This window comes from Gymnogyps californianus, chromosome 25 (assembly GCF_018139145.2).
Source record: "Gymnogyps californianus isolate 813 chromosome 25, ASM1813914v2, whole genome shotgun sequence".
NCBI classification, from domain to species: Eukaryota; Metazoa; Chordata; class Aves; order Accipitriformes; family Cathartidae; genus Gymnogyps; species Gymnogyps californianus.
The window spans coordinates 6,176,826-6,202,935 of NC_059495.1; the positions used below are offsets into that span (position 1 = coordinate 6,176,826).

Consider the following 26,110-nt stretch of genomic DNA (forward strand, 5'->3'; position numbering starts at 1 on the left):
TCATTGGTAAAAGTGGAAAGCATATGGTCATACCAACTCCAGAGACAAAACTAGTGTTTCCACATCTGAGTAGAGTAAAATCTGTTCTTTACCTAGCGATCTGCTCACAAAGAGGAACAGGAGTGCCAGAGTTTGTCAGAAGTTTGGTTAGACCAAGCAGAACCTATGATTAAAAATACCCTCATTTACCGCAAGTGCATTTGGTGAGCCATCAGTTGGCTTTTTTAGACCCGTAAGCGGCAGTGCCAGGCCCAGGATATGAGCTGGTAACTTCCCTCTTACAAATATTCCCTTTACTAAAAAGATCAACAAGTCTGTCAGCATCTATCTTTTCCGCAGCTCTCTAGGACCCTACTGTGTATAAAAAGAAGTGAAGGACAAAAAAATCTCTTCCTTAGAGGAAATATTATTCCAGTTCCATGTGAGACCAGAAATCCTTATGGCTTTTACAGACTGATTGATACTAAACTCCTGCAGGAAACTTTCTTATCTTGTGTGTATCGAGAGATACCTGGTACGTTCTCTCTCTCCAGATAAATCTTACAACTGGAACTTTTGCCACTAAGACCCATCATTGTACTCAGAATTCAGATACCTGGTTTTCATAGTTGTATTGACATCCATTTCCAGAGTAGATAAAGATAATTAAGGTACTGATTTTAAAGAGATGGTCCTAGTTCTTGTCCTCCTGTGCTGATCTGCTCTGTGGATTTTTGTATGATGTGTAGGAACATGTATTTGTGCAAAGTGCACGTTTCATTCCTGTGAACATTAGAAGTCCACAAATTCAGCCTAACCTTGAAACCAACAATCTGGGCTCGAGATGGAAGCAGACCAGCAAAAGGATTTGTTCAGTTAGGGAGACTTTCTGACTATGTGCAGCAGGACACATCATGATACTTTTTTGTCAATACATTCCAGACATTACAGTTTAGTAAAACTAAAATTGCATTGTTTTGGCCATGGAGTATTCGGGGTCAGAGCAGTTCCCTGCTGCCAGTGACATCTGGTCTTCCATCAGGCTGTGAGCAAGCTGAAATGTCTATTTCAACAAAAAATATAGACCTTAATGCTCAGGAAAGGGAAACCCCAGGTAAGTACAAACTCCTATTGTTATTATGTTTGTACCAGCAAATTTGTTTTTATTTCACTATGCCCTTTAGCGAAGCAAGTTCCTTGCCAGAGGGCTTGGATTATAGCACTGTAGTTCCCTTAAACAGTTTGCAGCTAGAGGCTATGTAGGAGCAATTAGTCAGTTTTAAATAAATTACTTTGAATGTTAAATTGTTCCTTTATTATAGTCTGTGTGCTGTTTTTTAAATACAGCGCTTGAGCTATTTTCATAGAGCAGATTGAATCAGACAAGGAGCAAGTATTGATTAATTAGATTAATATTTTAACCTTAGAAATATGTAATTGTAGATACTAATGTTTGTTCATTGAACTTGGATTGAAATGAAAATGAATCGGCCTTAATTTCGTTTGTAAATATCACTGAAGCTGCAAAATATTCCTTTGCTTTCCAGTTTGCTCGGTTCTTTAAATTCTTCCTCAGGGACTGTTTGCTGATTGTAAATCGTCGATACGCTTGAGAAAATGCCCATGCCTGGAAAATAAAGTTCAGTCTGCAGCTGGTGCTCAGACCTGTTGCCCAAAGAAACAGAAGTCAGAGGTTATTCTCTGGTTTTGTTCAGATGTGCAAAGTCAGTGACTATAAGACTTGAGATGCAGGTTAGACGCATTGCTGTAGAGGCAGAGATTTCCAGCATAAATATAGATTTCAACAGAAATGTGAAACGCCCGTCTTTTTCTTCTTCTCATACAAATGCATTCAAGGTTCAGATTTCCACGGACAAGGCTTCTTACTTTTTTTCCTCTAGCTTGCGTGTAAATCAGTGAATTTTTTCTTTGTAGTTTGGAGAACGTTCAGTATCCCTACCAACTCTACATTGCTCCTTCTACCAGCAGCACAGAGAGACCCAGCCCAAATGGTCCAGACAGACCTTTTCAGTGTCCAACCTGCGGGGTCCGGTTCACTCGCATTCAGAACTTAAAACAACACATGCTTATCCACTCAGGTAAGAAACGTTACTGTTTCCAAGAATTACTAATTTACAGACTCAGAGAGGTCTCTGCTCACTGTGCAGCAAATAGAATAATGCAATTCTTCTTAATCACCTACCAAATGCTTGAGAATTGATTTCAGAAAGATTGGGTAGAGGTATGTCTCATTGAATGCTTGTTTTGATACATCAAATCTGACTGATAGCTCTACTCACGGATGATGAGCGTTTGTGTGGACTGAAAAAAATCTGATTGCCTGAAACTCATCACAATAAGTCATTTTCATGATAAAGATTTGAGATGAAATAAAGTATACTTGGCTTTTTTATTATACTAAAGAAGTGATGTAGATTGAAATTCTCCCTCTTACATGTTGTAACTGTCTGCTGTGTTTTAGAGGAGGCTTGCAGCCATAAGAAAATATTATCTATCTTATGTCCTTGCATTGAAGAATGTTGTATACGTTTGGATCTCGGAATTTTTGGAGGGCTTGCAGGACAACTGAATTGGTTTGATAATCAATTTAGCTACTACAGATAGTACAGGTAGCAACAGGTTTGTGTGAATGCCTCCTCTGAGTCTTGATCCCCAAATTGTTGCATTCATTTTGATTTCTAACCTAAGTATGAACTCCTAATGTCTTTGCTATCGGTGTTTTTCAAGACTTGTCAGCATTATCTGGCAACAGCATTGACATTTGAGTGAATGAAGGGAGAATTAAAGGGTTATTGCGCTTGAGCACTAAGCTTCATGGTTTAGCATCTCCTGGTTTGAGCTTGACTCTTACCTGCACACAGATGCTGTACCATTTTTGGGCAGAGCAACCACAATGGTCAAGGTGTAATTTTTTCACTGTCAGCAATTATTTGTCAAATCCCTTGAAGCAAAATGACCATACTATGTTTAGGCCAGCAGTAACAATATATGTTTAATACTTCAAAAAGCAAACTTTGTGGGCATATCGGGTGCGAAATTATCCCAAGCCAGTTGCTAAAGTCTTAACTGACAGCAGACAGACAGGCTTCATCAAAGCATCTCTGGCCGACCTGTCAACTGGGAACCCCTGGGCAAAGTTGGGAGAGATTTGAATAGCTGTTTTAGAGTAATTAGCATGCAAAAGAAACTCTCAAAACCTGTAAATGTTGAAAGTGTTTTCACATAAGCAAAATGGCTGAGAGATTTTCCTCAAACTATCAGAGGAAATAGATGCTCTTGGACAGTACGAAAGCATGAAAAGTTTTAGCTCCACAAGACAATATTCTAGTATATTAACTTGTTTTCACATGCTTCACAAGGAGTTTCAGTGTAACCTTAACTACAGCTTTCTCTGTATAAAAGCCCCAATTAAAAGTTCAGCTCCCGCTTTGAACGTAAGGAAAGCAGAGTGAAAGACTGGTGGAATTAACAGCCTGGACTGATGCACATTCAGCCTTTTGAAAAAACCTTTTTCATTCCTTGACAGCCCTATTATGAATGGAGCTCCATATTCCAGATTCTTGGCCTCATGTTTGGATTTCCACACTTTCTGGAGTTCAGGCTTTTTATTGAATCTTAACTTTTTGGTGATTCAGTCTTCTATGTTGTAATAGTTCTGTTTGGGTGCGATTACGTACTCTCAGCCACTGCAACATGTTGCAGAGCTCGTATGTTTTAGGGTTTTATTAGTGCCTGTAATAAATGAAAAATGAACTGGTAACAGAATTTCTAAATTAATACGAGAAAAAAAATGAGAGGAATGAACCTAAACTGTCTTAGAGAGCTGTCTGTCATGCAAAGTTGCTGAAGATTCTTGTATAGAAAGGTTCCCACGCAATATAAAGGCTGCTATTTCAGCCTTTTATCACCATTCCTGCTGCATTACAGGGGCATCCTTGTGCGCACAGTCCCTCTGCCAGAACACTTCTCTGAGGCCAAAGGCAGCCAGAAAAAGACATTGCAATTAAGGGTAGTCTGATAATTGCATTGTTGGGAACCAGTCTGGCACAAGAATCTCCCGAGATCAAAGGAGTTCAAAGATGGTTTGAGATGACTGCTGCATCGGATACTTTTTGGCTGTGGCTCAGGATCTTAACCATAGTATAATCCGTGGAGGCTTATGTTCATTTTAAACTGTGGGGAAGACGACGTGTAAGCGTTACGGACAGGTCACATTGTTGTGAAATCTGTTGGCAGTTGGTTCTGAGAAAGTGTAGTTCTGTGATAATTGTTTCTGCCATTTTAAAGTTAACCAGAGAATTTCTTCCTAAAACAGCGCTTCGCTGTGACTGGCCACAGCTGCTGTCCTTTTGCTGTTAGAAATCTGGAAGGATTTTGCCAGTGACCTCTCATTACAAAAGGTGAACGTTTTTTTGCTCTCTCTTCCGCAGGCATTAAACCATTTCAGTGTGACCGCTGTGGGAAAAAGTTCACCCGAGCTTACTCGCTAAAGATGCATCGCCTGAAGCACGAAGGTAAACGCTGTTTCCGGTGCCAGATATGTAGTGCCACTTTCACTTCCTTCGGGGAATATAAACACCACATGCGGGTTTCCCGGCATATTATCCGCAAGCCTCGGATTTACGAGTGCAAAACATGTGGCGCCATGTTCACCAACTCTGGAAATTTAATCGTTCACCTGAGGAGCTTGAACCATGAAGCGTCAGAGCTAGCAAACTACTTCCAGAGCAGGTGAGGTGCACAGCAAAAACCTAACAGGGAAACTTGCTGCTTTTTTTTTTTTTTTGCCTTTTTTTTTGCCTTTTTTCTTTTTTTTTTTTTTTTTCCTAAATCATCTTTTCCTGCTTTCAGGGCAGCCTGCTGTGCCTCTCATCAGGTTGCCAGCTAATTCCAGTCAAATTCATTCTTGCGCCACTATCTGTTATATCTGATCTGTCTTACAGCATATAAGCTATATAGGAGGGCACTGAAGAATCAAGTGATATGCAGAAGCTGCTTCTGGGCTACTTAATTTCTCTTTTCAGTAGTATCTGTGGACAGGCTAATGGTGTTAAGGCATAGCATTCTATACTATAGTATCTGTGGAGTTCTGTAAATGATTTGCTGTTCAAAATCTTGTACGTAGCCTGTTCACTTACATAGGGAATAGACTGACTACTTCATTTTAAGTACTTGCTTGATGGTGGATATTGTGGAAAGATTGCATGACTCCATACCTTCTCTTTTTTCATTTTCTAGGTAACATGTTACTAAATGATCAGACTAATAGGGTTTGAAATAGTAAGGGCCAGCCGGACATTTCTTGTTTATCAGGGCACAAAAGACTTGGCATATCTCACAAATGCACTTCACTAAAGACTAGTAAAAGGGTTCTGAGGCATGAGACTAGCACTGTATTCTCATGTTGAAATAAATGTTTGTAACCGTTGGAATTTGAGATAGAAAAATATGAAAGTGGATGAGGGAAATTGGAGGACGATAGATCTCGCAGCTCTTAAATCTATAGAGAGGGTGCAGCTTGGTGTAAGTCATCTGTCTTCAGCAATGCAAACGAAATGTATTGTAAATGTTATGGCATCTACAATACCATCCCTCGTGATTTCTGGACATTATGCCTTTTCCCCTGCAAAACATTCCAGCATTTTATTCTATTTGGTTATCTCAGAAATGATGTAGGATGAAAAAATTGCAAAACAAACCAGGAAAGCCAGTCGCTGTTTTTCCAATAGAATATTGTTTAAAAGTACAAGTGCTTCATATTTGTGGGTTTACGCAGTTCTTGTTCTTAGCACTTGTGCCAAAACTAGAGCGAAAACTCTAAGTGATGATGCCATGATTGTGGTAAGCACTTCATTGTTGTCGTCAAATTAAAGTCAGATTAAAGTATTTTAGTTGTCTGTAGGCCTTCCTTTAGTTTGAATTTACAAACACTAGGTTTAGCGTAGTTGATTGTGAATTTGGATTTGAAGCAGTGAATGCTGCTGTCGTTTAAGAGAAGGACTGCTTTTAAATGGATTATTGCAAGGAGGAACCAAAGCATACAAACGTGCATATACGTAATATATATATACACTCGCCTCAAGTACAAACTTCCATGTCTGGTGCTGAAAATTTGCAAAGAAGTTTTATTTTCGTTTTGTGCTCATGCTCTGAAAATACTGCTGGAGAGTTTGGTGCATTTTCTTTGGATACACTCGGCCATCAGTTGGTAAGAGTAAGTTACAGAACTGTTGTCCAGAGAGGACTGAAACGGGAAGGAAATGCAATTCCTTTCTTTTCACAGTAGTGTGATACGTGTCAACACCACAAAACACCGCTGTAGTTGGCAGCCTCCTCACGCTTTCAGCAGAACCCTTGCTTCCTCACCTCATGCTTCTGTGTACAGCCTGTCCACTCTGAGAGGAGCGCTGCTGCTGTTTCTTGGGTGGATCTTGTCTCAGTGGTGGAAAAGGCCCACATCTTTGCCAGTGCTGAACTCATTTTTGCTTCTGTTTCTAAAGGCTGAGTGCTCCCTTTTTCCAATGAGGTTTTCAGTGCCATGTGATGTTCCAGACATTAACTTTCATTCTCATCAAGGTGATACAATCTAAATAATAAGAAGTTGCTGTGTAGGAAATATGGATGCAAAACAATGCGAAATAGATGCCTTTGAATACATGCTCTGTGTGTTTAAATGAGAAGCAGGTTATAGTGCTTAGTGAAGTATGTCACTGTGATGATCTTAGAGCAATGTGAAATGAGTATCTTTGTTCTCTGTGCAATGCGGTGTGTAGCTTGTGTGATGTAACTGATACAAAGAAACTGATATCGCTAATGTTTGTGTGAGAAATGACATTTCTCTTCTGTCCTTTGCCCCTCTTCTAGTGACTTCCTAGTACCGGACTACTTAAACCAGGAACAAGAAGAGACCCTCGGGCAGTATGAGCTAGGGGAGCATGGCTTTGAAAGCAACTCTTCTGTCCAAATGCCTGTCATTTCACAGGTGTCGTCAACTCAGAATTGTGAAAGCACTTTCCCCTTGGGGTCTCTGGGTGGGTTGGCAGAGAAGGAAGAAGATGTGCCAGAGCAGCCAAAGACTAACGCCACTGCTGAGGCAGCCGCAGGTGACCCTCCGAAACCGGAGCTGTCATCTATTACTATTGAATAATTCATGGTTTGGTTTCATTTTTGTTCTTTGGAAAGTGCCTGTGTTTGGTCCTGTACATTTTAATTTAATTTTTTTAAACAGAAGTGGGGAGATTTTCCCTTTTTACTTTGTAAGCTACGCTTTAAACAGAAAACTGCAACAGACGTTACATTATTTTTCATGACTGAATGATCACTTCTGTGAAAAAATTTAAGACTGAATGCACAAAAAGATCTTGTCAGAACATCGTGGAAGCTGTGATACACTTCTAAAGAAGAACAACTGATTCAGCTCACTTTAACTATTTCTTCTTCCACAGTTAGAGCAGCTCATTAAGTTTCTCTTGCTTCTGCAGACCCTCTGGTTAAGGGAAAGAAATCAGAGGAAACCTTTTTAAAATGACAAACAAAAGGATGCATTGGAAATGATTATTGAACAGTTTTGCCTAGTTTTGAGTGGATGCTTTAATCTTCTGCATAAAAAAAATGACACTTCCTATCTCTGTGCCTGCTGTTTTTCAAAGCGCTTACTGTAACCCTTTTCTTGGAAACGGTAAGCATTCTTGAAACTAACAGTCACACACTTTTTAAAAACACATTGTCCCTTTTCATCTCAGATGAATCAGTTTTGACAAACCAAGTGATGTCATGCCAGGTATTCCTACTTCTTATATTCCAGTCCTTTTAGAAACTGCTTGATCAAATAGCCTGTCCAGATTTGCCCATCTAAGGTTAGGCGTGGAAATACTACGGTCAGGAAAAGTCCGGTGGTACGTAATGAATTGAGGCTGATAGAAGAGTATATATCCGTGCAAGCCTGACAAATATCTCATGACTGTATCTTTCTGTAGAAGGGGAACCACGTATGAAAATGAAGGTTTTCCCAAACTGAAATTCTTATTGTTTGCAGTTCTGGTCACTTCCCCCTATCATATATACTGTATTTTTATTATTAATCTCCAAAAGCTAGCTAGAGGGAGTTTACAGATGGGAAAAAATGAGCTCTTTTGTGCATTATTGCACATTTTTTTGTTTATACATATGCATGTATAGTTTCTGAGATTTTTATGAGTCTGTTTTGGAGAAAACAAGCAATTTATTCTCTTCAGAGGCCAACTTTCTAACCCAACAGGGGGTTGTTTACAAAAAGCCTATATAGCAATGATGAATTGTTCCTGTTTCAAAACATTTGAAATCCTTGCCAACTCGGTTTATTAAAGGCCATTACTCCAGCTACATACACAGCTCAAGTAAGCAATAAATTGAAAGATTTGCAATTTCATTTTTCTGTATTTAGAAAAAGCTGCAAATTTAGGGTGTGGGATTTTCGGAGCAGTGAGTCTTGTTTTGTCAAGGCTGTTTGGGCTATAGTACTGCTTTGAAACCTAAATTAGGAAATACATTAGGAGGTTTGTGATTTTTCTTACTGCTTCTGAAGTTAACTCAGTGTTTGATGCCAAATGCCTGTCGCCTACAGATGACATGCTGAGCGCGTAGGTATTACTTGATCTTAGTATTCCAAAGGCATGATATACTCCCTTAGTTTTGATTCTTGTTTTTTTAAATCGTTGTTTTCTGTCCGGATTTGTTTTACGCAAACATGAGGAGGAAATGAAACCAATAGAGAAAGGTTGCTCCTGAAGAAACAGAAGACACAAAAGTCGTATTATATTGCAAGATCAATTTGTATTCAGTTAGCTTAGGCAGCTCTGATACTCTGTAGGTCTGAGTTGTTTCTACTAATAGCCAACTTCTGTAAGGAAAGAAGTTTATTGCCCTTTGGAAAGAGCTTAAAGGGTTTCAATGACTTTAACTTTTTTTCTCTGCTGTGTTTTAGGTAAAAAGCACACATTTTAGTTAAATAGAGCGAAAACAGTTGGGATTTAAGTCCTTTCCAAGTTACTGGAATGAAGTTTCTCCACCAGATCCAAAGGGTGTTTTAGAAACATGCTGCAAAGAAGTTCTCTGCTACAATTCAGTCTTGTATGTCTACCTTTGTAAGTCTTCTTAAAAGGGCTTGAAGGAGAAATTCTTTTTTGGGGATGCTGTACTGTGAATTAGTGCAGTGTCTGTTGACGGGCTGAATTTAAAGACCAGCTCTCTTCCACTTCTGATTTCTATAACTAAGAAACCAGTGAGACAAGACAATGCCTTTTGCTGAGTTTTTTCCTGAATTATAGGGCTATGACACTGAACTCAAATACATAATTTTCTTTTTCTCCAATAAGTGTTACTCCACTTTGCAGGTATATGAGAATCCTTTTTGATTCATGTAGTAAAAAGTACTTCACACAGAAACACATTTCCAGGCTGCGCAGATGTAATAATCAAAGGTGGTCAGATAGAGATGGACCTAATTTCTGTTAGAATCTGATAATTTTCACCTATTAGAGATTTTGCTAAACAGTTTATCGGTGAGGAGATGTGCAAATAGAGAATAGACGTATCTGGATATTGGATTTTTAGGACTTAAAATTTTGTGTCGGAAGGCAAACTGCTTTCTGAATACCAAAGAGAAGGGGGAAAAAAGTTAAAAAGACTTTGTAGCTCTAATCTGTTCTTCCTTGAAAAGAAATGAGAATCATTAACTGTTAACACCTTGGTACAAGGCAAGTCATGGGTTTCATTGTTCATTGCACTGTGTTACACGTTATCTTTTCAACCCTGTAATCTCTGTGTAGCATCTTAATTTAGTTCTCACTTTTCAATCTGATTCAACTGCAGGAACAATAGAGTTCTTAGAGGATTTTGTTTGTTTGTTTGTTTTAGGGTTGGGTTTACTTGTTAATTTTCCTGTTTGTAATTGTTTCTTGTTAATATCTCTTTTCTCCATAGAAGCGAACACAGATTAAATACAAATATCGTTTCATTTCTCCTCCCTAACTTGTTAGAAGTGTTCAGTTCTTTGAAATGCTGGTGTTCTTCACAGGAGCGATGTAAAATCATAGGACATCTTAAAACAATCTCTGTTGCTAATATGCTTAGATTCCAAATTGAGCGAGATAGATAACTAAGCTAGAAGAAACTTGCCTTAAACTACACTTGGGATTAAACCTAAAGCATAAATTTCTTCCAATACATTATCAGAGGGTTTTGAACTCTGGACTGCATTTTATTTTTTCCTCTTTATTTTTTTCTTTTTTTTTCCTTCTTTTTTTCCCCCAAGAAAACCCCATTATTTGATATGCATTTATATTTCTGCTTGACAAGGATCACAGAATCACGGAATAGTTGAGATTGGAAGGGACTCTGGAGGTGATCTAGTTCAATCCCCATACTCAAAGCGGAGGCGGCGAGAACAGGTTGCTCAGTCCAGTCAGATTTTGCATATCTGCAAAGACGGAGACTCCCTGACTTCTCTGGGAAACCTGTTCCAGTGTTTGACCACCCTCACCGTAAAAAAAGGTTTTAGTATGTTTAGGTGGGATTTCTTGTATTTCAGTTTGTGCCCACTGAGAAAGGTCTGGCTCCATCTTATTTGCCCTCTTCTATCCAGTCGTTTTATCCATTGATAAGATCCCCCCGAGCCTTCTCCAGACAAAACAGTCCGGTCACTCTCAGCCTGTATGGCAGATGCCCTAGTCCCTTCATCATCTTTGTGGCCCTTGTAAGTTGTTCAGAATTTCTTCCAAATAGCTACACGTATGACCCATTGCAGCAGTTTCTTTGTCGATGAGTGGTTTCCAAATTCATTCACAATGTGATTTATGTCATGCTTTTGCATATCCTCCTCCCATGTGGCACCAATCTTTGCACTCAGTGGAAAATCCTTTCCTCACCCATTTATTTTGCAAGCAGAGTGCCTTCACTACCACAGAACTAGCAAGGTTCTGCCGTATGCCAGGGAGCCGGATTCTCGGAGTCTGTGCAGGGTCTTTACTCCTTGCATATTGTGTAGAGCAGTACGTCTGAAGGGAACAATGGGAAAGGAACGGATAGGTCTTTTCCTGATTTAACGTGGTGTTTTGGGAGAGGGGAAAGAATTTAGAAGCTTTCTATTTCCTCGCAAAAAGTGGAAGAAAAAGAAGTGACGTTTTAGCTGTGCGGGAGATTTGGCCAAGTTGTAAGGGTTTGTTTTGTTTTTCGATGCAGACACATAGCACAACTCCCCTGGAAATCCATGGGGATGCCTACACATTTAGCAAATTAAGCTCCCCGTCAGAACTGTTTTGTCGCCGTTCTCACACCACATTAAAAAAGATGTGTGTTCCTGATGATTTGTCTGTCTTACTACAGTTTGAGTTCAGTTGTCAGGCTCGCAGATACTATGGTCAAGTCTCTCATACTGAGAGATTAGTAGACTAGGTTATTGAAAATGGTTCTGGGTTCACATGTATCTTGAGTCTAAAAGGTGTGAATTTAAACTTTTTAAAAAAGTAATAGCTGCCAATGCAGTAAAATATATTTTCTAAGACTATGATCCCTATATGTCCCTTACGGGATAAAATTTTATTGTTTTTAAGCTATGGTTTAAAGTTTTTATATGAGGGCTTCAGTCGCTTCTTGGTTGCTGGCTTTCCCCTCCAGCCCCAGGATGTAAGAGCACTGATACTATTGCCGGTCTCTCTCTGAGACGAACCATGAAGCATTTTATATGCAAATAGAACGGGAGCTTTGTGCACCCTGCAGGGATGGAGAAAATGCAGGTGTAGGAGCACCTGTTGCTCCTGCATCCATTGCAACTTCCACACCATCAGAATATGGAAAATAGCTAATTTTCATTCAGATCGATTAAGTTCGAGTTTTGCTTACAAGGTGAAACCCAGTTTTGGAGGGTTCTCATCTCCAGGTATGGACATAATAAATCCCATAGCATCTTGATTGACAGATAAGAGGGTTCAAGGCCGGACGGTGCCTCAGCCACATCAGAGGTCCCTAGTAAATAGAGTCGGTTCAAAGTATTTGAGGAAATGTACCATAAAAAACAAATGTGAATTTTTTTAATGCAACAGTACTTACTGCTCTGGGTTTTTGTTAACTCAATGTGTGCTATCACAGTAATTCAGTGTCCCACAGGTCTCAACTACAAATCTGGTTGCACTAAAAAAAAAGCCGAATCAGTTTCTGGTGCTGCCAGCCTGTGTGGCAACTGTACCTGCAGTCTTCCTGAGGGTTGCTGAAGTCCCCAGAGGAGTGATTTTGTTTAACCATTCGTTTAGCTGATGCATGCTTTTGATATTCTGACGTATAGCCCTGGCTACACAAAGTTCTTGGACAGCTTCTTTGCCCTGTTCCTGCAGTGCCTTCACTCTAGGTGCTGCCCTATGGTGAAACCCTGAAGAGGGAGAAGAGTAAGCTGGAGGAAAAAATGTGAATTAAATTATTGTTGGGCTTCTTTGTGCATTTTAGTAACAGTGAAACCCCCTTAACTGTGCCAGTCTCCGGTCACCAGCCGTATATCCAGTCGTCATCTCATCCACAGTACAGCTTCTCTTGTTGATGCTGGCCACAGCTAGATTACTTGGCATGTTTATTGACTTAACAGAATTGTTTTTTGGTTTTGGTTTTGTTTTTTAATGTATACGATGTTTAAATACACTTCACATTTTATATAATACTATCTGGCTATTAGTATTTTTCAGGAACCATAGTTCTTGGTGGCTATATATATTTTTGTGACTTTTTTTGTAAACTAAGTGCCGTTTCAACGTTACAATCATTTTTAGAGTTATTGTAATCAATGTGAATATCATGTTTTTTCAAATCTGTTCTGAGCCTGTAGTGTTTGCTTTGTGATCATATGTGTAATGTATATATTCTGTATAGTTACATTGTATTGAAATACTAGCTTGTTTGATATAAGAAAAGTATGTATTGGGTACCTTTTTGCTAGCCTGGTTGTTTAATCTTTAAAAAAAAATGTTCTAAAATACAAAAAAAAAAAATCTCCAAACTGGTCCCATTATAGGTCAAAATTAAGGGGGGAGAAAAACTAGTTTTGAGTGTCTTTGGATAGAAACATGAAGCTAAGATTTTTCATTAAAATATTAATGTTTTATGGAGTATATCTTTGCTTTGTGTCGTTATTTAACTAAACCAGAGTTTGTCTTATGGTACAAAAGACTAGCTCTGACCTTGTGTAAGAAGGTGCAACTCTGTTGCTAGAGCTACATTCTCTCAAAACTTCTGCTTATAATTAGTCTCAAAATAGTTGAGTATGAGGAGAACTCACTGTTGCTGAAGCTGTCATTGGGAGGAAGGTAGTTTAAAACAAAATAAGCGTTAATAAATGATTGGAGAAGTTACATGAGTGAAGAGTATTAAGAATAAAGTACACATTTCTGTTTAATTTTCCATTGTATATTACATTTCCTTTTGTTAATGTTCTCTTTTAGGCTGTATTCTGCAAAAGCGGTGGGGCCATCTTTTGAACGGGGTTTTATTGATGGAAAGCCAGCCAAGAGTGAGCCTAATCAAATTAGTCAAAGCAGAAGATGTTTAAAAAGGACAGTAGACAGAGTCATCGTGATCGCAGCTGTGAGCTTCAAAATAGTCATGAACCAGCCTAGAGTCATGGGACTTAAAATACACCTCTGCTCTTTCTGGCAACCCTTGCAATTAAATTAATTTGCCTCCTACAGACCCACCTGTCTGACCGAGCTGGAATGCTGGCTGGATCAACGCATAGCTAGGGCACAGGTAGGAAAATGGAAGTTTTGTAACTGCTTGGCTGAAATGATTGTAACTCTGCCCAGTAGCCTATATGAATGAGAAGCAGGCTGGCACCATTAATACACTAGCAGTCCAGTTGCGTTCAGCATCTGACACAGGAGTGAAAATGAAAATGGAAGAGCGTTCCGTGGCGCAGAGTAAGCAGCCACAATGAACCTTGGATGGGGGGGTGGGGTGGTGAGAGTTTCTAAATTCCGAGGTCTCATTTTCCTGAGGACCTTGCGTAGGGACAGAAGTTTTTTATCAAAAGCATAATTGGAAGAGGGAACATAACTGGTGAAGGCTTTGGAGAGAATGAAGCTTGAGATGTAAAGGCTTTGACACTGTTGGTCTCCCGTAAAAGCAAGAATTTTGCTTCTTTGAAGACAGACCCCGTTAGGAGTATGCAGTGATGCTTAGCAGACATTACAAATCTGGAGCCTGTATGACTGTGTATGAACATAGACTATCATAAAGCTAAGGCAAGACTGCTGAAATGCATACCTTTGATGGATATCGAGGTTCAGACTTGTGACTCGAGCGGATTTTTCCAAAGCACAACCATATGTTTAAGTTTAGTATGAAACATCTTTTAGACGTCCTTAACAAAGCAAGTGTACACTATCGAAGTTTTTCTGTGGCTTCCTTACAGCATTTAAGCGTCTTATTGCTGACAGTAATGAAGTACTATTTCTTTTGCACAGAGGAGAGCGGCTGAGATTGAACTCATGGCTACCGAGAATGTAGTAGAGCAGGGAACAGAGTTCTCCCAGGGCTTACTGCACCGTTCCTACGTATGTGATATCCTGATGAAAATGAAGCTGCTAAGAGAAACCTGGCTTGGATTATGTATAGAGCGCTTTTCACAAACTGCTTGTGCATGCTGCATCTCCAGAGTACTGAGCGTAACTCTGTCATCACCGTTCTTAGAGCAGAGATTGCTGTGAGACCATGAGCAAGCAGAGCAGGGGTAAGTGTGTACAGGTTAGAGCCTCGGTTACAGCTCAGAGACACGTGGTTTTCAGTCATTCTGATTTTTGGGATCTGTTAACACTTTTTTTCAGAGGAGACATGCACTCTTGAATAGCAGATGTACACTTACTGATAGTAGCCCTGATTTTCTTAGTTGCCTTTCACAGATCCTTTAGAAATAGGCCACAGACACCCAGAGAGTGAAAACCATGTGTTTGAAAACCACAGTAAAGGCTTGAGTTAATTGCCTTTGATCATGAGTTGCCTTTGTCTCAGTCACAAGGTCGCCCCGTGAAGATTAGAGAGCAACTCATGGGGCATCTATTTGTGTATCTCGCTTGAACCTTTACCTCTGTTGAAATTTGAACTCTTCTATCCAAATTTTGAAGTTAATGACCTCAACGTAAGAGAAGTGCTTTGCTCAACGGTATGTTAATTGGTGTGGCTGTGCCACTATCACTGACTCTTAGACACGCTTCCCCCCCCCCCCCCCCCCCCCCATTTCAAATACAACTGATTGGATTTATGTGGGGGTATCTTTGAGAATACATCCACTGCATCTGGCTAAACTGTATTCCCAGTCTTCCAAATGCCTGTATAAAGCTAGATGCTCAGGCCCTGCCTTTTGTAATACATCATTTAGAAGGTAACAGTTTTTTCTCACAGAGTACTGCTTGTTCCCCTGTACACGCACGCGCACACACACAATCTGTATGTGCTCATTCAGAAGGAATTTTGAACAACGACCATACAAAAACATCGATTGACCAACTCTTTCCTTGCTGCTTCCCTACAGAAACAGCTGGTATTACTGTCTTTTTCTTGGTTGATTCTCATCGGATGAAACAGGTTACTAGCTTAAACCTCCAGCAAGAACCTTGCTCCGCTCTTCTGTTAGCCCTTACAAACTTCTCTTGAGTTGGGAGTGAAAAGGAGAGGCATGGTTTCCTGCAATCCTGTGCTCATCTCTGAACAAGCTTCTCCTCCACGGGGAGGCAGGGCTTACAGACAAGATATTAATTGTAATGAAGCAGATATCTTTTAGGGTCTTGAGAGGGTTTGGGGGTTTTTTTGGGGGGGGGAGTTATTGATGGTACTTCAGTGTATTTTTCTCCATATAGACTGACATTTTCCAGACTTATTTCTAAGAAAAAACAATGTCGGCTACAAACAGATTGCTGTTAAGTATGAAGGAACATCGAACAAGTATGGGCAGTATTCATTTGCGCCAAAACAAAGTACAGTCCTTCATTATTTGTTGGCTTAAAGCATTTAAGTCTGCAGTGCAGTATAGCTTTCAAACTACCTTGGGCCCAAGATAGCTGTGACTATGCCCCTGGCATTCGTGCCTCTAGAAAGACAGAAAACTAATGGTAAAATGGATCATCTGAATTCTTTGGAGGCAGGGGAGAAGTCTCCCAGGTGAGTACACCTCTGAGTCAAAGGGGAATAACCAGAAGTGTTGGGAGAGGAGCAAGGAAACCGTGATGTGTTTGTGGGCTGGTGGAGGAGGTGACTCCCAATTCCAGGGTCATTTTTGTGTGTGTAAGTGAAGAAGACATTTTGACACGCACACAAGGAGAAATGATCCCTCAGGGTTTGATACTACATCACTGGAGGGTAGCAGTCCACGGGCTTCAGAAGAGCGAGATAAATTACAATCCCAGTCCACTGAAGCATTTAAATAGTCTGCCTTTCCAGAAATGTGTTTAAATCGCTCCTTAAGAGCTTACCCATTTTGTGAACTTTACTTTTGCCAGTTGCTTCTCTGACTCAGCCCAGTGTATTTTATTGCCTGTGTATTAACGGGGTGCACAGAACTGTTCTTGGAGAGTTTACGTGCATAAACAGACCCTTGCGCTGTGTAAAACAAAACTGGAGAGAAAAGACACCAAAGCACAGGACTAATAGGCAACAGAGCTCGGAAAACCAAAACATCTCTCCAGGGTAGGACTTCATCTTCCCACAATTTAAATGAGAAAAATAACAAAAATCCTAACAAAACCTTTTATATAACTTCAGTGTTGCAGTGATCAGTTTCAGGGTTGACGTGACAGCAATTATAAACAACAGTTATGCAACTGCCTCCTTGATTGAATTGAAATTAATACGGAGAAAGAAAGAGCCAAACAAAAAGAAATGGCTTTGGGTTGACTTGTTATGTTTTAAATAAATAAAAAAATGCTCAGGTCAGCCCCTTTTGCAAAAGTGAGCGCAAGCCCAGGGTGAAAAATATCCCTGAAGAACAGACAAAGTGAATTGCTCTTAAAAATTCTGTTTGTGTTACAGGCAGAATTTTATCTTCTAAGGCTTACAGCTCCTTTTTTTTCTTTTTATCTGACAGTGAGCTAATTCAATATTTTAATTTTGCTCAAGTTCCTTTTACTTTAAAACTCTTTTTAAAAAACTGTTTAACACATTGTATCATAGGGTATTGTGATTCCAGTGTCACTGATTCACGCCATCTGAAGAGAAGGCCCACGTACGCGTGTGTGCGTACACATTACTTCCTCCGCTCGCCATCTGGCAGGCGTTCAGATGTTTTTGAGTGGAACTGAAGGCAACGTGGCTGCTGCGTATTGCACGGGCAGTGTCTGGTATCTCGGAGAGGAATGCTTCCTTAGAGTGAATACAAGTTGGTAGCGCTTGAATTCATGTAAAGAAAACTCCAGGAAATTTTTAGTCTAGCTGGCTGTACTAGCAAAGCCTGAGTCCTGCTGGTATTGTACAAGAGTTGTGCCCAACTCGTTTTCTGTGCTCTGTCTGATAGAGGCAGGATGCAATTACTGTTCAGTACCATCAATGGTTTTGTGCGGACACGAGCTAACCTCCTGGAATTAATCTGCCGTTGTGAGGTGGGTGTATAAAACAATGCCAGGGTGGATCTCTTATCAAAGAAATACTGTGGCTTTTCTGTTTCTCCAGGATTTCTCCTGTTGATTCAGGGAATAACGCATCCAGGAAGAGATGGGGGACAGGAATTAAACCCGTTGTTTCTTTGCCCCTCCTCACCTCTTCCACCCTGAGTAGCAGGAGGCAGAGGAGCCTCGAGCTTGTTGCTTCCAGTGGGAGAGAAGGAAGCAGATTTTGGAGGCTCCTACCCAAGATGGGTTTGCTACACGTCCCACTGACGTGTGTGCTAGCGTGAGTCATCCAGGGAATTCGCTACCCTGCATGCAACAGGTTCAGTGAGAAAAGCGTCAAGAAAACCTGCAGAATATAGCACGCTCACTATTCGTACATGCATGCTCAGCTGTGACGAGCCTTTGTGCTGGATTCCCTGCCAGGTTTGCCACAAGTAGGCATTGGACAAGTGGCTTCGTCCCTGGTAGCCTTGTTGAGGGAAGATAGCTAATCTCAAAGCTACCTACCTGAGCTGTTGAGTTTCCAAAGGCCGCTTGTTTACACTTGTCTTTCCTGGGCCGGTAACTCGGTGTTGCATATTACCCTTGGCGCGCTGTTAGGTGACATGAAGGGTGCGGTCTGTGCAGCCATCTTGTTGTCCTTGCTTGCCTTTCCTGCTTTCTTCCTTCCGTCTGTTGCTCCGGATTCTAAGGGAGCAAGGAAAAAGTGAAAGCTCACATGGCCTCTGACATCTCTCCAAGCCAGAAATAAAGCACGGGGAGGTTAAATTTTATGTTTTGCTTAGCCTTGCCCTCTGGAGACTTGAAAAGAATTATAGGAGCTTGATCTATAGCGTGGCTAGGCAGCTGTGATGGGTGCTTTATTAAAGTCGATAGCAATCAAGCTAACACAAACCAGAACCTTTCCCTGTAGCTTTATGTAACCCTTTAAAAAGTGATGGATGTTTTGCAGCAGGAGTGGGGGGAAATCAGTAGGTTAGGTCAAACTGCACAACATGATAACCAGAACAATTAATAGCACTTAATGTGAAATAGCAAGCTCTTGGCTCCTCGAATATTATATAGTTTATAATCCAGGACAGATTGCCATTAAAGTATGGCTCTCATCAAAAGAGTGGCTATGGAGCCCTCGGTACAATAAAGCTGTTCCGTGGAGATGATCCTTTTCGCTGTCTGTGATGTCTTAAGTAGTTTTTTTGCTACTGGTTTTGCCCCTCTTTGTCTCAGCGCTATAGGCGCAGTGCAGCTTTGGGGGAGGGAGCCGGATTCCTTTCTTTCGAGAACTGGCAGCTGAACCGTTAGCTGAACTCTGGTGGCAAACAGTGCCTTTTCCCCATCAGTTGCCATTTGTGCAAATTCGCTGGATCAGCTGCAGAGCTGTAACTGGGCACGATCTGTTTTTGTCTTTATTGCTAGTGATGATGCCAGAAAGCCTGCAGCTTGAATTGCCATCTCAAAGTGGGTTTGCAGGACCCGTGTTCTGAAAAAGCCTTTCTTTTGTTTGCTGTCCAACACAGAGACTCAGAGCTGGATGTTGGGAGAGACAAAGAATCTAACAGCACAGAATGCAACTTGCTTGACATACGAGGGCACATTTTCCTCTCCTTCAGCACCTTGGCTATTTTGATCCCTTAATTAACCTGAGGCATTCCACTTTCTAGGTACCTGTTAGTAGACCAGGCAGCTACTTATCTGTCTTCTTTCCTGAAGCCAGAGAAGGAGGAATCAAACCTCAGCAGGAAGAGGGAAGAATCAAACCACAGCAGGAGGAATCAAAGAGAAAGAGGCAGTTCCTGCTGAACACACGTCACTCTTACCAGGATACAAAAAACCAGCCTCCTGGATCTCCTTGCCATCTCAATCGATGCAGGGGCTATACGCCTAAGTCTACACTCCATCCCCTCATGCAGTAACTTAGTGTTTTAGGCAATGCTGTGTGCTATTACGGCTTTCTCTCACACAGGGTGCAGCCACAGCCTTTCAGGGTTTCGTGTGTTGTGAGATTGGCACAGAAGTGTTCTAGTGCACTCGGAGACTGAGGTCCTCATGCCCGTAATATTTTTTATGCAACTGGATAAAATGCATTACTGTGGGTTTTTTTTATCAGGGGTGTCAAGTATGTCCTCTTTTCTCATTAAAGCTAACTTTATTCTTAAACTCCTGAAGGGAGACAGGGGAAGGAAGAAGTGGAGTTTTGGTTTTCTAAAAGTGGCTTGGAAAGAAAATTACTGGATTATTGTAATTATCCCCAAAGCAAGAATGTAAAACCCGCAAAATTGGAAACTAATTTTCACTGTAACTTTTTAATTTAGAAAGTAACTTTCGTTCTGAGTTGGTGGTTCATTTTGAAAAGACAGACTTTTTTTTTTTTTTTTTTGGACAAAATACCTCTATGTTTTTGAAATTGCCTCCCGAAAACGTCTCTGGTTTTTTTTCCATGATATACCTTGCTATTAAAGGTTTTCTTCCTGCCTTGGAGGACAAGGTAATTTCAGATCATTAACATTTTTCACAAAGAGGACGCAGTTCCCTGCAGGACTCTGGCTTAGCCTTTTGGCAGGCTCAGGAAGCTAGCGCTCCCTTACTTGCATTCAAGTCATGTTTGGTAGGTTGGCTTTGGGGCACAGGGGGTTTTGTCGCGGCTTTGAAGACTAAAAACCGAACCCTTCATTCCCTTCGTGGAAACCAAAAGGAACTGTGTGGGAAGATGGCAGCCCACCACAGAAGTGCCTTGAGAAGGGCAGGTATTTGCAGCCCTCTTTCAGCTAAGCCATGTGTAGTTGCATTGCCACAACCATGGAGCAAAATGCTTGCCCTCCCTATTCTATTTGTAGAAAACAAATATAATATCATTAGAGCAGGAGAGAGGCTGGACTTAGTAAATTGCATTAGCATATTGGCAGAGTTTAGATTCCTGTCCCGGAAGAGTGTCCATAACAAAACAATCTGCTTAATTACCCCTAGGTCCAGCAGCCTTGAGTGAGAAAAAACAGATTTTGCAAAGTAAAACCAGTTCCGCTGTTACCTTTCCAGCCCGCTGTCCTTAAACAAAGCAGTTACATCTCTGTATAACCTTGTGGTGAATGAACTTCAAGTCTCAAAGCCAAGTCTGAATTTAGCTTGTGTTTTTTTATCTCCAGAGGTGTTTCATTAGCTCAATTACAAGTGACATGTTCCACTATGCGCTGCTGACTGAAAGAGCTCAGCCAACCTAAATCCCTCTCCAAATAGAATCCAGTTAACCTCTTACTCCCCCTTCCTTTAATCCCCCATGCCTCATGACTTGTTCACAGACACACCTTTTAAAGAAGACCAAAGTAAACTACCTGAGATAACAATGTTCTTGACAACTGAGGTGTTTGTACTTGATTTTTTTGGTTCGGTTGGGCTTGGGTGTATGCTGTTGTTGTTCTGAAGTAAAAGCCTATGGTTTTTGCGACGGTGTCCAGTGACAGCTCTCTGTTGCACAACCCACCATTTGGGCAAGGGTCTGTCCCTGGATTTGCCATATAGGCGCTTTCCGTGCCTCGCTCTCCCCATCTGTAAAAGACAGGCGGTGATCCTCAGTAACATGTAGAAAGGTTGAACGCGTTGGATGCAGGCTGTGTAACTGCAGAGACCACCCAAGGACATGACTGTTGTTGTGAACGTGCTTGCTAACGATTCGGTTTGCTTATATGATCCTGGTTAAGCGTTGTTTTGAAGGTGGTTAAGGTGCCTGGATGTTACCCTGGCTTCCTGCTCGGGGCTGAGTTTTGCCCTAGATCCATTAATGTTTTGGCAGCAGTGCTTCCTCGTTGGTGTTGTCAAGACAGTTAGGTGCTGAAGTCATCAGTAAGGCATATAACCCTAAATGGATGGGTTGGATCAGTGACCTACTTTAACATACGAGTCTTGCACAAGTCTGACCTTCTCCCCACAATCCGCCCTGAGACCTCAGCAGCACAAGCCATTTCAAAGCATCCTGTGCGCTGTTCTGGTCATGTGTTGAAGTCTTACTAGCAAGGCAGCGAGGCCGTCAGCTGGGGCCAGGAGCTGTGATTTGGAAACCCCGAGTGCTTGATTTGGCTACAGCCTTGCTTTGCAAATCCACACAAACATCTCATTTTCTCGATTTTTTTCCATTGTATCCACAGTCCATGTCCTGAAGAACTTGTACTCCCTGTGAATTAGTGGTAGGATTATTACTGGAATTCTGTCTGCTTGCATGCTCAAGTAAGCTCTCAATCTGGGTTGAGATTTAGGCTGCAGCAGTTGTTGGGTTTTGTTTTGTTGGCGGACAGTTGTTTTTTAAAATAGTTCTGTTTTCGTCTTATAAGCGTTTTCCTCCAAACGTGACTACAACAAATAAGCTGTAAAACTCGAGAGTGGCATAAATGTGCTGTTGAGGACAAACCAGCCCTGGGGACTGATCAGAACAGGTTACAGCAGAGGTATGGGGTTACACCCCATAAACTGAGGAATACAGTAAAAGACACACAGAAAAACTCAATCTCTTCCGATAAGGATGCTCTGTGTATTTTGTGGGTCTTGGATCAGCATGATCCAACTCTCTGCGTTCCAGCCAAAGCTAGTTTTGGAAATGTTGCTACAGACAGCGCCACAAAATTTCATATCTTTGTTGGGTTTCACTTTTTAGTCTTGTAGGTTTGAATAGCCTGACAAGCATGTTTCCTAAAAACCTGGTGCGTGGACTGACACTGGGCGTGCCATATCACTGCCCAAAATGAGTTAGTGTGTTATGTGGGATAGACTAGGAAAACGAGCATCTGTCTTGGGAAGGCTGACAGGTTCTGGATGGGAGTCAGGATGAGTGCCGACGTGGTGTCGTGGTGGGGCAAAGCGGGCAGATCATCCAGACTGGTGCGTGCCTGTATTTATATACGTGCATGCATTTGTGCAGCTGGCTGAGTGATAAAACAGGATGAATGCCCTGTAACGTGGGAGGGCAGCGATGAGGCTGTACTTAACTGCAAAGTCAATACAGAGAGAACTAGTCTGGTCAGGTTTTCCTCAGACAATTATCTATTTATTCTCCTCGTATAACGTCTCTCTAAATCCTTGTTTGGCTTTTCTGCTTTTAATTCTCCTTTCCTCCCCTAAGCTGAGCATCCATCCTTCCTATCTTTTGCTGTCTAAAGCCCGTTTTCGCCAGCGGTCCCAGCGGCCTTCGGACGAAACGCACGTCTCCCCGCTTCCCTCGTCATCGAAAACGGCAGCCTTCTCCTCCCTTCGCCGCAGCCCCGGGCAGCCCAGGACTGTTGGCTGCTAACTGAGCTTATGCAGTTTCTCTGCTCTGGGCCCAGCTAATGTGTCTGGCTTTTACGTAGCAGTGGGCCCGATCCCAACCCTGATCTAAGCCTGCCTAGAGGTGCTTTCCCCATCTCCTGAATCAGGCTGAGACGTTCACAGGTGTCTGTCCGGTTCAAAGCATGGGTGAACCACGTCCCTCGGTGCTTTGGGCGGTTTGAAATCCGCACAGCATTTCTGTGGCTTTGGCCTATTTCTTCCTTTAATGTTCTCTGTTCTTGGAGATGTTTCATTTCTGCCTATCCCCTTAAGAGGTCAAGTGCTTCCACAGGGAGGTTAGCCTGTAGTTTTCCATGTGCCCAGACTACTCCGCACACGAGTGAATTTGTTCTGTGATAATACAGCCGAGCAGGCAAAACCACAAGTAAATCAGACTGGGTTTTTTTCCCACTTTTAATAACAGTTTACTATTCTGTAAGTGCATGTAAAGCACATGCCCTGTTCCCCCAGCCAAGGAGCTTGACAGCTTGTCAGCAAGAACTACCATAGGTCTAGAGTGACTGATTTATACAAGTAAAAGCACACGTGCCAAGACCTGGCAGCAGCTTGCTCTTTCTTTTTTTTTTCTTTTTTTTTTTTCGTAACAACTTGGCAACCCTCTTTCTTCTCCTTTATCCAAACTTTTGCCTTTTATAGTCTTTGAATAACGCCTTTTTTTTTATTATTTATGTATGTAGCAGTTTCCCCTCCCTTCTCTTTCAGCCATTTGCTCTCCTTATCTGAATTGGCCATGGGACAGGAGATCTTGGCTTCACAATAAGCAGTTCTTGACTGAGTACACACAATCACAAACCCGATTGCAGAGGGACTCCTGTTTTTGTGCACGGGAATGAGTGCATCAGGGCTTCATAATGCTTTCTTACCTGTGCTCTGATGTTCCCATGCTCGTGTGTTGTACGTGCTTGTGCTAAAACTTACCTTCCTTCGTAGAAGCATATGCGCATACACGAGCTCACACTGGCGCAGTCAAGTGTTTATTAACATTGATTCTCATGTTCTCCGTGTGGAATGCTCATTTAAAGAATTACACAAATTTGTCTGCATATCCAAGTGGGAATTCTTACACACATGCATATACAAACAAGTATAAACCACCCTGTATAATTATATGGCCTCCAACGTAGATTCGAACGCGATTATGTTTGAGGGTTTATTGACTGGCTCTATCTCACTCAAGCCTGTATTCAGGTATAGGCTCATACATAGCTGTGCGGCCACGCGATTTCTCAGACGCAAGCATTCTTAGGCACAGACAGTCTCTCACACATAAGCTTATAGATTTATGATTTGTTGTGAGAGTGGAAAACAGCTGCTGCAGGCTAATCAAATACAGCAGAAGATTTAATGCAAAATATTGAAAAACACTGTCTGGTAGGAGGGTGAAATTCTTAAAAACATGCTGGTCTCATGGCGCTAGGCCAGTGCAAGAAGATTTGCACCTGGCCATGATAAACGTCAGCAACGGGTCTGGAGGAGGCTGCTTCACCCTGCCAGACACACGGGCTACAATTCACATTGGGTTTGGCCCTGCGAATAAGCCACATAAGTCTGAGGCTGTGGTTTTTCAGGGGCACGCAAGCAGAGCTGCTTAGAGTGGACTGGTAGGGAAGAAGAGTAGTCCAACTCGAGCACAAGCTTTGCAGCACGTTGGCAGAGCAGGCTGAAGTTCTTGCTACTGGCTCACTTCTGCCTGTCTCTGTGGACAAATGGAAAGCCTGTTTCTCCAGGGCTGTCAGTTCAGCACCTTTCACCAGTTCTGCTAAGGCTGCAAAGGCTTGGAAATAATTAACTGCAAAGGAAAGAATTTCATCTCAGGTTTCTGCTGACTGACGACACAGGCAATTTATGATGCCACAAGAAGCTCAGGCTGGGATTATTTCTATGTAACTCCCAACGCTGCTGCTTGGCAGCTTAGTGACTGTGTTGGAAGTGACTGAACTAGATTAATACCTTGTGGATTTGAACTATAAACTTCCATGAGTTTGGAGTTCGGGGGCTCGGCTTAGCTGAGTACAGACTAGAGCTACGGCACTTGCAACGTCCTCATCTCCCTTTCCCGGTGCCGGTAGGTGACTTGTCAGCACAGCTCTCCCGCTTCTCACCCAGCAGGTATGATCTCACTCATCCATCTCCAAAGGTGAGACCGCGAAGGGCTGGGCTGTGAAAATAGCCCGGGATCAGTCTTCAAAGTGTCCTTCCCGTGAAACCTTGGCTTGGCAGCCTCAGCGGGTCTGTGCTGCCGGTCAGTCTCTGGAAAATGAAGCGAGCGGCTCCTGCCTCCTTGGGTGCTAGGCAAAGAAAATGTGATAGCTGAGCAGGGCGCTCAGATGTCGCGGCTAAAGGACAGGTGTATTTTGTTCCTGTCTGCTCGTGGTCTGCAACAGGAGACGAGAGGCTCCTGCTCCGGTAGTGGTTTCAGCTGCAAAAGGAGATCGCTCTTTTGCAGTTGGTGGTTGTGGGTTTAGTCCCTGTTATTTACCTGCAAATGTGTATCAGTCTTTCTGATCGGAGACTCCGCAGGCTGACCCAGCGAGTCCGTTCTCCTGTGCACCCTGAGAGAGAAGATTTTCTAAAGAGAAGGGCCATGGGGCATTTTGCACGTGCCTGCCTGCACAATCTTCAGCCAGCAGCTCACCCTTAGTTATTCCTGGTCTGTCGTATCCACATGTGCTGTGAATACCTCCCTATCTTTGCTGGGCGTTCTGAGACCGTCAGGTGAACAGTGCCGTTCAATCTGTTCTCTGCAGTGAGGCACCAACTGCACATCTACAGACGGGTGAACCAACAGCTCTCTGACTCACGGCTGATGGGCTCCACTCTGCCAAGGAGCCCATATGCCCTTTCTTCGTGGGTAGACAGCCCTGGGTGGCATGAAGTACACATTGAAACGCGCCGTCCGGGGATATGAGAAGCATCTGTTCCTTCCAGATGTTCAGTCATCTCATTGTTTGTTACATTTGAGGACAGGAACCCCCTTCAGTTATGTGAGGCACTCACTGTTCTCAGATGTCCGGGTGAGTGTGTGCGGTGGGGGGAGATTTGGCTCTGTGTGACGCCAGCAAGGAATAGAGGCAGAGGTTTCATGCTTTTTGGAAAACACTTGAAAGGCCTTTGAGCTCTGGCTAATCTCCATTGTTCGTGTGTTTTCCAGCAGCAGAACGAGAGAGGAAGAAGGGGAAGAGGCAAGA

At 42.1% G+C, this 26,110-nt stretch overlaps 1 protein-coding gene across 4 annotated transcripts in view; it reads left to right on the top strand.

Annotated features, from left to right (window-relative positions):
• Nucleotides 1-13,127, top strand: part of ZBTB44 (zinc finger and BTB domain containing 44) — a 41,838-nt gene extending 28,711 nt beyond the window's left edge. The window contains exons 4-6 of one of the 4 annotated variants that reach the window (XM_050910897.1): nucleotides 1,915-2,078; nucleotides 4,431-4,731; nucleotides 6,865-13,127. In XM_050910897.1, coding sequence (XP_050766854.1) covers nucleotides 1,915-2,078; nucleotides 4,431-4,731; nucleotides 6,865-7,147 — 748 coding nt within the window. In that variant the 3' untranslated portion in view covers nucleotides 7,148-13,127. The remainder of the gene's footprint in view (nucleotides 1-1,914; nucleotides 2,079-4,430; nucleotides 4,732-6,864) is intronic. The other 3 variants (XM_050910898.1, XM_050910899.1, XM_050910900.1) reach the window with 3 other exon arrangements.
• Nucleotides 13,128-26,110: the final 12,983 nt, after the last annotated feature.